Below are 13312 nucleotides of genomic sequence, written 5' to 3' on the forward strand. Positions count from 1 at the left end.
GTGGGATTTATCCCAGGGATGCAATGATTCTTCAATATATACAAATCAATCAATGTGATACACCATATTAACAAATTGAAGGAAAAAAACCATATGATCATCTCAATAGATGCAGAAAAAGCTTTTGACAAAATTCAACACCGATTTATGATAAAAACTCTCCAGAAAGTGGGCATAGAGGGAACCTACCTCAACATAATAAAGGCCATATATGACAAACTTACAGCAAACATCATTCTCAATGGTGAAAAACTGAAAGTATTTCCTCTAAGATCAGGAACAAGACAAGGATGTCCACTCTCACCACTATTATTGAACATAGTTTTGGAAGTCCTAGCCACGGCAATCAGAGAAGAAAAAGAAATAAAAGGAATACAAATTGGAAGAGAAGAAGTAAAACTGTCACTGTTTGCAGATGACATGATACTATACATAGAGAATCCTACAGATGCCACCAGAAAACTACTAGAGCTAATCAATGAATCTGGTAAAGTTGCAGGATACAAAATTAATGCACAGAAATCTCTTGCATTCCTATACACTAGTGATGAAAAATCTGAAGGAGAAATTATGGAAACACTCCCATTTACCACTGCAACAAAAAGAATAAAATACCTAGGAATAAACCTACCTAGGGAGACAAAAAACCTGTATGCAGAATACTATAAGACACTGATGAAAGAAATTAAAGATGATACAAACAGATGGAGAGATATACCATGTTCTTGGATTGGAAGAATCAACATTGTGAAAATGACTATACTACTCAAAGCAATCTACAGATTCAATGCAATCCCTATCAAATTACCAATGGCATTTTTTACAGAATTAGAACAAAAAGTCTTAAAATTTGTATGGAGACACAAAAGACCCCAAATAGCCAAAGCAGTCTTGAGAGAATAAAAAAGGAGCTGGAGGAATCAGACTCCCTGACTTCAGACTATACTACAAAGCTACAGTAATCAAGACAATATGGTACTGGCAGAAAAACAGAAATATATATAGATCAATGGAACAGGACAGAAAGCCCAGAGATAAACCCACGCACTTATGGTCAACTAATCTATGACAAAGGAGGCAAGGATATACAATGGAAAAAAGACAGTCTCTTCAATAAGTGGTGCTGGGAAAACTGGACAGCTACATGTAAAAGAATGAAATTAGAACACTCCCTAACACCATACACAAAAATAAACTCAAAATGGATTAGAGACCTAAATGTAAGACCGGACACTATAAAACTCTTGGAGGAAAACATAGGAAGAACACTCTTTGACATAAATCACAGCAAGATCTTTTTTGATCCACCTCCTAGAGTAATGGAAATAAAAAGAAAAATAAATGGGACCTAATGAAACTTAAAACCTTTTGCAAAGCAAAGGAAACCATAAACAAGATGAAAAGACAACCCTCAGAATGGGAGAAAATATTTGCAAATGAATCAACGGACAAAGGACTAATCTCCAAAATATATGTGCAGCTCAATAGCAAAAACACAAACAACCCAATCCAAAAATGGGCAGAAGACCTAAATAGACATTTCTCCAAAGAAGACATACAGATGGCCAAGAAGCACATGAAAAGCTGCTCAACATCACTAATTATTAGAGAAATGCAAATCAAAACTACAATGAGGTATCACCTCACACCAGTTAGAATGGGCATCATCAGAAAATCTACAAACAACAAATGCTGGAGAGGGTGTGGAGAAAAGGGAACCCTCTTGCACTGTTGGTGGGAATGTAAATTGATACAGCCACTATGGAGAACAGTATGGACGTTCCTTAAAAAACTAAAAATAGAATTACCATATGACTCAGCAATCCCACTACTGGGCATATACCCTGAGAAAACCATAATTCAAAACGACACATGCACCCCAATGTTCATTGCAGCACTATTTACAATAGCCAGGTCGTGGAAGCAACCTAAATGCCCATCGACAGATGAATGGATAAAGAAGATGTGGTACATATATACAATGGAGTATTACTCAGCCATAAAGAGGAACGAAATTGGGTCATTTGTAGAGACATGGATGAATCTAGAGACTGTCATACAGAGTGAAGTAAGTCAGAAAGAGAAAAACAAATATCGTATATTAACGCATATATGTGCAACCTAGAAAAATGGTACAGATGAATGGGTTTGCAGGGCAGAAATTGAGACACAGAGGTAGAGAACAAACATATGGACACCAAGGGGGGCAAGCGGCCGGGGGGGGGAGGGGTTGGTGGAATGAATTGGGAGATTGGGATTGACATATATACACTAATATGTTTAAAATGGATAACTAATAAGAACTTGCTGTATAAAAAATTAAATTTAAAAAAAATCTTTATCTCTTTTAAACCATTTTAGTCAGAATTCTACTTCTTGGATAATTACAATTGCAACCCCTGCTTTAATTTAAGAAAAACATTCTGGTACTTTTTTAGTCATTTATTTTTAGGCTTCCTGAATCTCTTCAATTTAGATATATTTCTTTTATACAGCATAGTGTTGGAATTTGCTTTTGTAGTCAATGTGAAAATCATTTTAACAGGTGTGGTAAGCCCATTTATATATTTGTTGATGCAATCAATATTTCTGGCCTTAGATCTGCCTTACTGTTTTATGTTACACGTATTTTATATATGTAGGTCTCTCACCATGTGATCTATTTCATATGCTTCCTCCTCTCCCCACCCCCCACTTTTTTTTAACATACCTTCCGGTATTTAAAAGAGTTTGTATTTTTGTTCTAATGGTTAACTTTATCCTAATACTTTTATACAATACATAAGTTCTGTCTCTTTTTTGCTATTGTCTATATGAGCATGTGAGATGATAGAAAATACATATATTGGTCTCTGCCCCTTGTTCCTGGCACAGAGCTCCTGAAACCCTTGTAAATACCTAAGTGAGGGAATTCCCTGGTGGCGCAGTGGTTAAGAATCTGCCTGCCAATGCAGGGGACATGGGTTCAAGCCCTAGTCCGGGAAGATCCCACATGCCACAGAGCAACTAAGCCCGTGCACCACAACTACTGAGGCTGCGCTCTAGAGCCTGCACGCCTAGAGCCCGCGAGCCACAACTACTGAGCCCGCGCACCTACAGCCCATGCTCTGCAACAAGAGAAGCCACCACAATGAAAAGCCCGTGCACTGCAACGAAAAGTAGCCCCCGCTCACTGCAACTGGAGAAAGCCCACACACAGCAACAAACACCCAATGCAGCCAAAAATAAATAAATATACAAAAAAATAAATAAACTTAAAAAAAAATACCTAAGTGATAAAAGCACTAGGAACATCTTTTGTGCTAACATTTGGTCTTTGACCCTGGTTCCTGACACAGTGCTTGGAATGGAAGCTCGTCACCAGAAAGACCAAGTCATGATTAGAAGCTTAGAATTCAACCTCATCCCCCATTCTCTGGAGAGGGGAGAGGGGCTAGAAATGGAATTAACGATCGATCAGGCCTATGTGATGAAGACTCCAGAAAAATCCCAATAAGATAGGGTTTGGAGAGTGTCCAGGGAGAGTGGCAGACCCAGAGAGGACATGGGAGCTCCACGCCCCTTCCCACATACCTTCCCTAAACATCTCTTCCATCTGGATGTTCATCAGTATTCTTTATCATATCCTCACAGATATCCTCAAGTATTTTGTTGAGTTCTGTGAGCCATTCTAGCAAATTAATTAAACTCAAGGAGGGGGTCATGGGAACCTCTGACTTACAGCTGATTGATCAGAAGCACAAGTAACAACCTGGACATGCAATTGGCATCTGAAGGGTAGGGGGGCAGGCGGTCTTGTGGGACTGAGCCCTTAACCTGTGGGATCTGATGCTATCTCCAGGTAGATAGCGTTAGAATTGAGCTAAATTATAGAACACCCAGCTGGTGTCATGGAATTACTTGATGTGGGGAAAACCCCCTTGTCTGGTGTCAGAAGTGTTGTTAATGAGATAGTAGTGTGACTAAAGGAGAAACACAGGAGGACTGGAGTTTTTCCTAATATAGAGCAACACTGAAACTATCTAGGAATCTCTTAATCAGTCACTCCCCCCACCAGCCCCCATTGCTTTCCCCTAGCACCTAACTTGAGGCAAATCCTTTTATTTCTAGTTAATATCTGTATATGATAATCAGGGCTTATTCTATTGATACTTCTCACATACTACCTAATCTACCTCACATATCTAATCTCTCATTGTTAGCTGTACTATATTTACAGGGTTGCCAAGAAATCTGGAAACATAAATGAATACATATTAATGGTTTGTTGGTATTATATTTCAATACAGAACAAAATAGCATCTTTTCCCAGACTTTATGGCCACTGTGTATATCGTCAAAGCACATAGCTATCACATAACTACACTCTTTCCATTAGAACCATCGTTTATTCTTGGTTATTCAAGTAAACATAAATTTAATTCTCTCCACTAGTGAGAGACACTGATGTCTCTTCAGTCATTGTGATTGTCTACAGCTTGTTCTCTAGATTCCTCAGGAAGTGTTCTTATCAAGAATATTCTTCTTTTATGGGGTATGGGAGGGGAGACGTAATAGCAGTCTCCAACAGAGGGAGCCTTAGGTTCCTCAAAGGAAAGAAAATAGGATAAAAAATTTGTAATCTATAGAGAAATTTTGAAATAGTGTCTATATTTGCAGCCATCCTTTTCTTCAGTGCTTACTGTGTACAGAACTGTCTTCAGTTCCTATAAAGGAATATATAGAAAACAGGGGGGTGTAAATAGTTCAAAGTTGGTCCAGGAGCTTGGTTGGATAAGATCCTGTTAGCTCAGGATAACAGGCAAAAGCCAGGTCTCCAATCCAAGACCCACTACCACCTGCTCCAGTGAACTAGCATGCAGGGTACTTTCGAACTGCCTGGAAGAAAACTTGGAGAGCTGTTGGTCAAACTATGTAATAGATGAGATGCTCAAGTTTTTACTAATGAGGTTACTAATGATTTTTCTGCTTTTAAAATTGCCATGGGGGGGAATTCCCTGGCGGTCAGGTGGTTAGGACTCTGCACTTTCACTGCCGAGGTCCTGGGTTCATTCCCTGGTTGGGGAACTAAGATCCTGCAAGCTGCGTGGTGAAAAAGAACAAAAAATTGCCATGGGAAGAAAAATACATTGAAAGTTCAGGCTGCTAACTTTTGGCTATTATAAATTAGAAATCACTAAATGAGGTAGTTTACCTAACAATGCAAATTTTTGAGGGAGAAGTTGCTGTGAATCTCTTTAATGTCTGGGAAGAGATGTGGGATAAAAGCAAACTTGGAGATCTAATCAATCTATCAAGGCTTCAAATTCTGCCAGAGAACTCTTGATACATGGCTGGAGGGGATATAACCTCTAGAAGGCAATTTGGCAGTATCTATCAAACTGCACATATCCTTTGACTTCACAATTTCATTTCTATAAATTTATCTTACAAATATACTCACACAATGCAAAACAACACATGTAGAAAGTTATTCATTGCTGCACTGTGATAGCAAAGGTTTAAAAACAAACTAAATGTTCAACAATAGGGAACTGACTATAATACATCATTAATGTATACTATGCAGCTATAAAAAAAGCAAGGAAGCTCTTTATGCACTAATATTTAATGATATTCAAAATATATATATATATATTTTAAATTTATTTATTTATTTTTATTTATGGCTGTGTTGGGTCTTCGTTTCTGTGCGAGGGCTTTCTCCAGTTGTGGCAAGCGGGGGCCACTCCTCATCGCGGTGCGCGGGCCTCTCACTATCACGGCCTCTCCTGCTGCGGAGCACAGGCTCCAGACGTGCAGGCTCAGCAATTGTGGCTCACAGGCCCAGCTGCTCCGCGGCATGTGGGATCCTCCCAGACCAGGGCTCGAACCCGTGTCCCCCGCATTGGCAGGCAGACTCTCAACCACCGTGCCACCAGGGAAGCCCCCCAAAATATATTTTTTAATCTTAAAATGAAAGTAGTATGTTATGCTATAATTTGTGTAAAAGGTAATGGTGATGAATAAAATATATATTTCTATTTATTATATCTATTCTTGAATATGCACAAAACCTTGGAAAACTACAGAAAAAACTGATAACTGATTGTGGGAAAGTTATTACCTATTTTTTAAAAGAAGATCCACTGATTCAAAGCAAAAGCTTTACCTTCTATGGTCTCTCTCCACTTAAACTGACCAGCATTCTTTTTGCTCTTCCCATTCCCTCCTATTGTATTAGTAAGACTCTTGCTAGGTTGCAAGAAAGGTACAAGCCCAAGTAATCTCAGGATGGTGGCTGTCAATGAGGAAGCAAATCATATTGGCTGACTTGCAGAGAAATAAGAACAAGGCATTGCAGAGAACAATGAGATGGAGAAAAAAAAAATCCCTCTTCTTGATCATGTTCTATCTTCCAGATTCTAGTACCCTTTAAGGCCCAAACTATACTTCCTACTTTTGGAATCTGTTATAAATATTCCATAACTTTATAATAAATTCCCCCCTTTTCTGTTTCAGGTAACCTGAATAGGTACTTCTTTTCACTGGGCAGTCTTGAGCTAATGCTAAAATTATTGAACACTCAACTATGCATCAGGCACCCTACTAGGCATGTTACATATGTTTAATTCTCAAAACTCAGATTATCCTCATTTCACACCATAAGGGTTCTCAGACCCAGAAAGACCAAGTAACTTGTCCAAGGTCACACATTTAGGCAGAACCAAAATCTAATCCAGGCAATCTGACTCCAGTGCTCAAGTTGGTAGTTGCCCTCAATTAGGTAGTTTATATACTTCCTATAGACACAAAGTAAACTTGTAGTCCAATGGCAGATGATCTCAACTCAAATAAAAGATTCCCTAATGGTCTAATTTCAGGTATCAGAGAACCGAATCAAATGATGAAAATATTGTGAGGCATATTTTTTGAGTAGGGCCTTCATGAGCCCTTCCAACTTTGAAAGAGTTAAATCTGGTTCGATGAAAGAACAACAGCTGTACCTAAAGTCAACCAGTCAATCTGAAGAAAGGCTAAAATTCAATACAATTTTATTAGAAGCTTGAAATTGCCTATTACTATTTATATTACAATTTCCTAGTGTCTGTGAAATTCTAATTGGAGAATTCACACAGGACCCAGCCAGGATTGAACCATGGATTTTAAAAAGACACAAATAACCTAAAAGGGTCACCTCTCCCTGCAGAACAATGGGTTAGAGGATCCAGAAACAGACCCAAATATATTAGGGAATACAATAAAGGTGGCATTTTAAATCAGTAGGGAAAAGATGGCTTATTCAATAAATGATGCCAAGACAACTAGTTAGGTATCTGGAGATTGACCTCAGTTTAGTCACCAAAATAAATTCCAACAGAATAAAAATTTAAATATAAAAACTGAAACCAGGGGTGAATTATTTTTTAAATATTGGAATTTACAAAAAGCCTTCAAAGCATAAGATCCAGAAGCACAGAAAGAAAGAGTGATAAGTTTGACTACATAAATTTAAATGACAAACTGGGGGAAAATGTTTGCAACATAACTGACAAAAGGGCTGATTTCCTTAATACATAAAGTTCAAATAGATTAATAAAAGTGATCAACAGCTCAATAACAAATGGCAGAAAACATGAAAGGCTATTTTCAGGGGAAAAAAAAGAAATAAAACATATAAACATAAGGAAAAAACCTTGTAATTAAAGAAATGAAAGTTTAAAACAAGGATACACCATGTTTCACCTACAGCTTAAGAAGCAATACAGTGTAATGGTTAAAACCGATCACTCTAGAGTCAGAATACTTGGGATTAAATCCTGGTTCTACTCCTTACTGTGCATGCCTGTTTCCTAGGCTGGAGTTCTTGTGAGAACCAAACGAGAAAATATAATAAAAAGCAATTAGGACTGTGCCTGGTATATAGTAACTACATTAGTTTTTATTATTAGATTGACAAAAACAGGAAAAACATTGTTAAGGGAGTGGAGAACTAAGCACTCTCATACACCGTTGGCAGATGTATAAACTGGTACAATGTCTTTGAGTGGCAATTTGACATTGTCTACTAATGTTCTAAATTCATAAACCCTTTGACTTTACAATTCACTTTTAGAAATTTATCCTACTAATCACATATGTTCCTAAAGATATATACATATATTTCTCTCTATATCTCTTTATATTCATAAAGATATATATGTAGATATAGATTTTCATTGCAGCAATGTATGTAACAGCAAAAGACTGGAAATAACCTAAATGGTCAGCCAAATGAGACTAAATAAATACATGATGGTACACCCTAAAATGAAATAATAAACTGTCATGAAAAAAAAAATCCCCAAGATAGTCAAAAAAGCAAATCACAAAACAGTGTGAACAGCTTGCTCCCATTAATCTTAGAATGTATAGAATATTTCTGGAAGGAGACACAAGAAAATAATAACAGTAGTTGCCTCTGAGGAGCAAGACTGGGAGTTGAAGTAAAATGGAGATTTGCTTTTCATTAAATACCTTTCCGTAAAAGTGAAATTTTTTTCCCATGTACACTTTTTTCAATTAAACAAAAACTAGTTAATTTAAAAAAATAAGATTGCAGCCATCATATAACACTGCATCTCTATCAGAAAAGCATACCAGCTAAAGACAGAAGTTCCAAGAGAAATGATGCTTGCTTAAATATCATTGTGGCTTTAGGAACCAAAATGTTATCACTCTAGAGAGTAATGAGAACCACAGGGACTAAGCACATGAGTCCCCTTTCCAGACCTCACATAAGCACATCTGTTAACTGCCAGAGTCTGTAAAACAAGAGCTGTTTTTACCTCCATCTCTAGAAGTGTAGGAGTGTTCTTGTACTTGGTGTGTTGGTTGGGATGAGGACTTTGGGAGAAGAAGGAATGGAGAAGGGATTGACAATCATCCATTAAAATGCTCCCCTGGTTCTCAATGATCTATTTCTTTGGACAACTTATTTCTTAGTTTTTTCCTTTCATTTTAATACCTTATGTATAAACTTTATAATTCAGAAAACACAATTCCACTTTCTCCCTAACAACCCAGTAGATGGTTCTGATAATGCCATTTTAGATTAGTCTCAGACAGGTTTCCTAGTCCAACAAATATTAGGTTTGCGTCAAAGCACCACCACTTAATTTTCTAAATCTGATTCTTTCCACACTACAGCTTTCTTTCATCATCCCTGCTCAATCTCCTGGCACCAGCTCCTGATTCCACCTCATCCCAGCCAACATCAAGCACCTTTGTTTTTAGGCTCTGTGATTCTAGAGAGTGATGGAAGAGACAGGAGTCATTTAAGGACTAAGGATATGTTTTTCTTTCTGGGGACAAATCTGAATCAGCTGCTTTTAAAAACATCATTCCTGGACTTCCCTGGTGGTGCAGTGGTTAAGAATCCGCCTGCCAATGCAGGGGACACGGGTTCGAGCCCTGGTCTGGGAAGATCCCACATGCCGCGGAGCAACTAAGCTCGTGCGGCAAAACTACTGAGCCTGTGCTCTAAGAGAGCCTATGAGCCACAACTACTGAATCCCACGTGCCTAGAGCCCGTGCTCTGCAACAAGAGAAGCCATCACAGTGAGAAGCCCGCACACCACAACGAAGAGTAGCCCCCGCTCGCCACAACTAGAGAAAGCCCGCACGCAGCAACAAAAACCTAACGCAGCCAAAAATAAATAAATATATTTATTTAAAATAAATAAATAAAATAAATAAATAAATAAAAACATCATTCCTTTGTTATTCTGAGAAAATGAAGTAGTGGACCCTGTAAACAGGGTCTTGGCAGTACTGAGTACCTACCATGGTATGACATTATCTAGATACTTTATTCACCTCACCTCATTTACCCTGTAATTGTTCTATTATCTCCACAATACAAATGACTATAGACATTCAGTGAAGGGACGTCAGTTGTTTAATGCCATACAGCTCCTATGTTCCTGTGTTGAGTAAGGACTCAAACCCCAGTGTCTGGCTCTAAAGTCTATGGTACATTACACCACACTGCCCAATGAACACAGCTCTTGGGGCTCCATGGTTTGTTGTGGTGGTTAAAGACCCCAGCCAAAGACAACCTGGAAGTTCTTAAGCAGGGGAAGTTATGCTAGAAAAAAGTCAGGGCCACAATTCAACCAATTTTCTCACATTTATTTACTCTATCCCTCCCATCTCTAAAATGAAAATGAACCTAAGTTTCAGGGGAAAAGATTGAGGGCAGTGTCAGCCAAGAAAGTGATTAACAAGAAGGAAAAGGCAGCCCCTGCTAACTGGGAGGTAGTCGGAGAAGGCCCGGCCTTCTTGCGGTTGCCAGGCAACACAGGTAAACAGAGGAAGTGGCAGGATCATGGCCACTAACTACAGTGCCAACCAAGTAAGTACTCTTTCCATTTCTTTAACGTTTAATTTTGCCTTCCAGATTCCACCTTTGGCCTGACCCCTCCCATAGGATTCTGATGACTGAATATATAGCTGAGAGTTGGGTGAGATAGTATTTTTTTACCTCCTCAGCTCCTCAGGGGAGGGAGGGCCTAAGAACAAGTAATAGGTATCTCTGGGTTGTTTGTAGGCCCTAACCCAGAGGTCAGCAAATTTTTTCTGAAAAGGGCCAGAGAATAAATATTTTAGGCTTTGTGGGTCTAGTGACAAAATCAGAGATATTATATAGGTATGAGAGAAAACACTTTTCCATAAAATTTTGACAAAATTCAAAATACAATAACTGAGTGCAATTTTTTGTAATATTAATGAAAAGCATGAAATTCTTATAGGATGAGAAAATATTTCGCTTAATTGGGGTACAAAGTTAGTGTTCCCCTTTATCAAATCAACTGCAAATGTTCATCTATAAAAACAATTCTTAGCTTTCTCAGGCCACCCCAAAACAGACAGGAGGATGGATTTGGCCCAGGCCAGAGTTTGCTGACCGCTGGTCTAGACCAGCACTGCAATATAAAAAGATAATGTGAGTCACAAATGTAACTTTAAATTTTCTAGTAGCTACGTGAAAAAAATTAAAAAGAAATAATTTTAATAATATAATTTAGGGACTTCCCTGGCAGCGCAGTGGTTAAGAATCCACCTGCCAATGCAGGGGACACGGGTTTGATCCCTGGTCCGGGAAGATCCCACATGCCGTGGAGCAACTAAGCCCGTGTGCCACAACTACTGAAGCCTGCGCGCCTAGAGCCCGTGCTCCACAACAAGAGAAGCCACTGCAATGAGAAGCCCGTGCACTGCAACAAAGAGTGGCCCCGCTCGCCACAACTAGAGAAAGCCTGCGTGCAGCAACGAAGACCCAACGCAGCCAAAAAAAAAATAATAATAATAATAATAATAATAAAATTTAGCCCAGTTAAGTCCAAAATATTATTTCCAACACTTAATATTTTAAGTTATAATCAGATGTTTCACATTCTTTTTTGTACTAAGTCTTCAAAATCCATTGTATTTTATATAGTTGACCCTTGAACAAGGCAGGGATTAAGGTACAGATCCCCACACAGTTGAAAATCTACATGTAACTTTACAGTCGGCCCTCCATAACCCGGGTTCCACATCCACAGATTCAACCAACTATTGATCATGTAGTACTGTAATACATATTTATTGAAAAGTACATATTTATTTATTTATTGTAAGTTAACCTGCACAGTTCTAACCCATGTTGTTCAAGGGTCAACTGTACTTACAAAGCACCTCAATTTGGACTAGTCACATTTCCAATGCTCAATAGCCACATGTGGCTAGTGGCTCCCTGTTGGACAGCACACAGATGAAACAAATCACATTTTCTCTAAAGTGAGTTAAAGCTTACTTAGCATGGTTGTTCATGTCTTTGGTCTTCAAATCTAAAGAACTGTGCCTAGCTATCATTTCCTGGGCTTGGGGCCTTTGAGTCTCATAGGGATTCTCATCTTTTTCTCCACAGTATGAAAAAGCTTTCTCACCCAAGTATCTGCAGAACTGGTCTCTCGCCAAGCCAACAAAAGAGGTATTCCACGTTCAGCACAGCACAATGCTAGTTTCTGGTTCTTTACGTCATACTCTATGTAATTCATTGGTACCTAACTTCTTTCAGCCTTCTTTGAATTCCCATATCCTCCTCTCCCTCAGCCGTTAATTCAAGCCCTTCAGATGCTTTCTTCCACTTTTCCACTCCATCTTCACAAGCACTTCTCTCCCCACCTCTACCCCAGAGGATTTCTTCCCATGAAGGCTACACTCAGATTATCGCCAATGATCGTGGTCATCTGTTGCCTTCAGTGCCCCGTTCCAAGGTGAGATACTCACCTCCATTCTCATCTTGAAAGGTAAAGAACTGAGGCACAGAACTGGAGTAACAGAGCGGGGAGACTTGCAATCTCCTGCAGCTACTATTTGGAAAATTAAAGTGCAATCTAATTCACACTGTAACACAAGTGCCCCCAAACTTCCAGCCAGTTTATCCAACAGAACAGGGTTGTGTTTAACACCCAGAATTCCTTAAGCTGATGAATGATCTGTATAAAATGAACACCTTCAGGTGATAACATTTATGCAGTGGGTACGCTGCCAAACTTAACCTAAGGATGTGGAATTTAAGCCAGCAGAGATAAGGGGATGAAAAAATTAGGGTAGCCTAAATGAGAGAGAGGGAAAAGGAAGAGTGGGGAAATTATGCTTTCATTCTTGTTTCATGACGATGCATCCCCAAAGGTAAAGGATGGAAATAAGACAAACAGAAGGCCCACCAATAGGTCAGTTACTGGGAGTGAGAAGCCCTGTTGAGGAATCCCATTCTTCCTTTTAGGCAAGTCCTTGGGGTTCCTTCATGGGCACCTGGCAAATGCCTCTGAAGGTACCCCCTGCTCGGGTGACCCTGACCTCCCGTACAGCTGCTGGTGCTGCCTCCCTTACCAAATGGATACAGAAAAATCCTGATTTACTCAAGGCCTCCAATGGGCTACATCCTGAAATCTTAGGCAAGGTATCTCTTCCTCCCATCTAACCTCAATCCTGTTGTCTTCACTTCTTTTCAACCTCAAAAATGCCTAATGTTATACTACCACAATCCCAGCAGGGGGAACCTCTAACCAATTCTGTCTTACCCTGTCTAGTCCTTAAACAACCTCTGAGGCCTGAAGGGATAAGCTAAGGGCATCTTATCCACACCCTCCCACTCACACCCTCTCCACACAGTACAAAATGAGCTGATCTCAAGGGGAAGTTAACAGTATCAAATTTAACTCTTATTTGAAACCTGACCTTTTGTTCATGGAATGGGGAGAAAGGGATCTAGAATTCTGAGATGGATTGGGAATGATCTAGG

At 39.2% G+C, this 13312-nt stretch overlaps 1 protein-coding gene across 1 annotated transcript in view; it reads left to right on the forward strand.

The window, feature by feature from the left end:
* Positions 1 to 13312, forward strand: part of CFAP126 (cilia and flagella associated protein 126) — a 29119-nt gene that overhangs the window by 15490 nt on the left and 317 nt on the right. Inside the window, exons 5-7 of the mRNA XM_061183796.1 lie at positions 11928 to 11995; positions 12201 to 12281; positions 12794 to 12970. Of these exons, the coding sequence (XP_061039779.1) occupies positions 11928 to 11995; positions 12201 to 12281; positions 12794 to 12970 (326 nt within the window). The remainder of the gene's footprint in view (positions 1 to 11927; positions 11996 to 12200; positions 12282 to 12793; positions 12971 to 13312) is intronic.

Source organism: Eubalaena glacialis, chromosome 3, assembly GCF_028564815.1.
Source record: "Eubalaena glacialis isolate mEubGla1 chromosome 3, mEubGla1.1.hap2.+ XY, whole genome shotgun sequence".
Taxonomy (NCBI): domain Eukaryota; kingdom Metazoa; phylum Chordata; class Mammalia; order Artiodactyla; family Balaenidae; genus Eubalaena; species Eubalaena glacialis.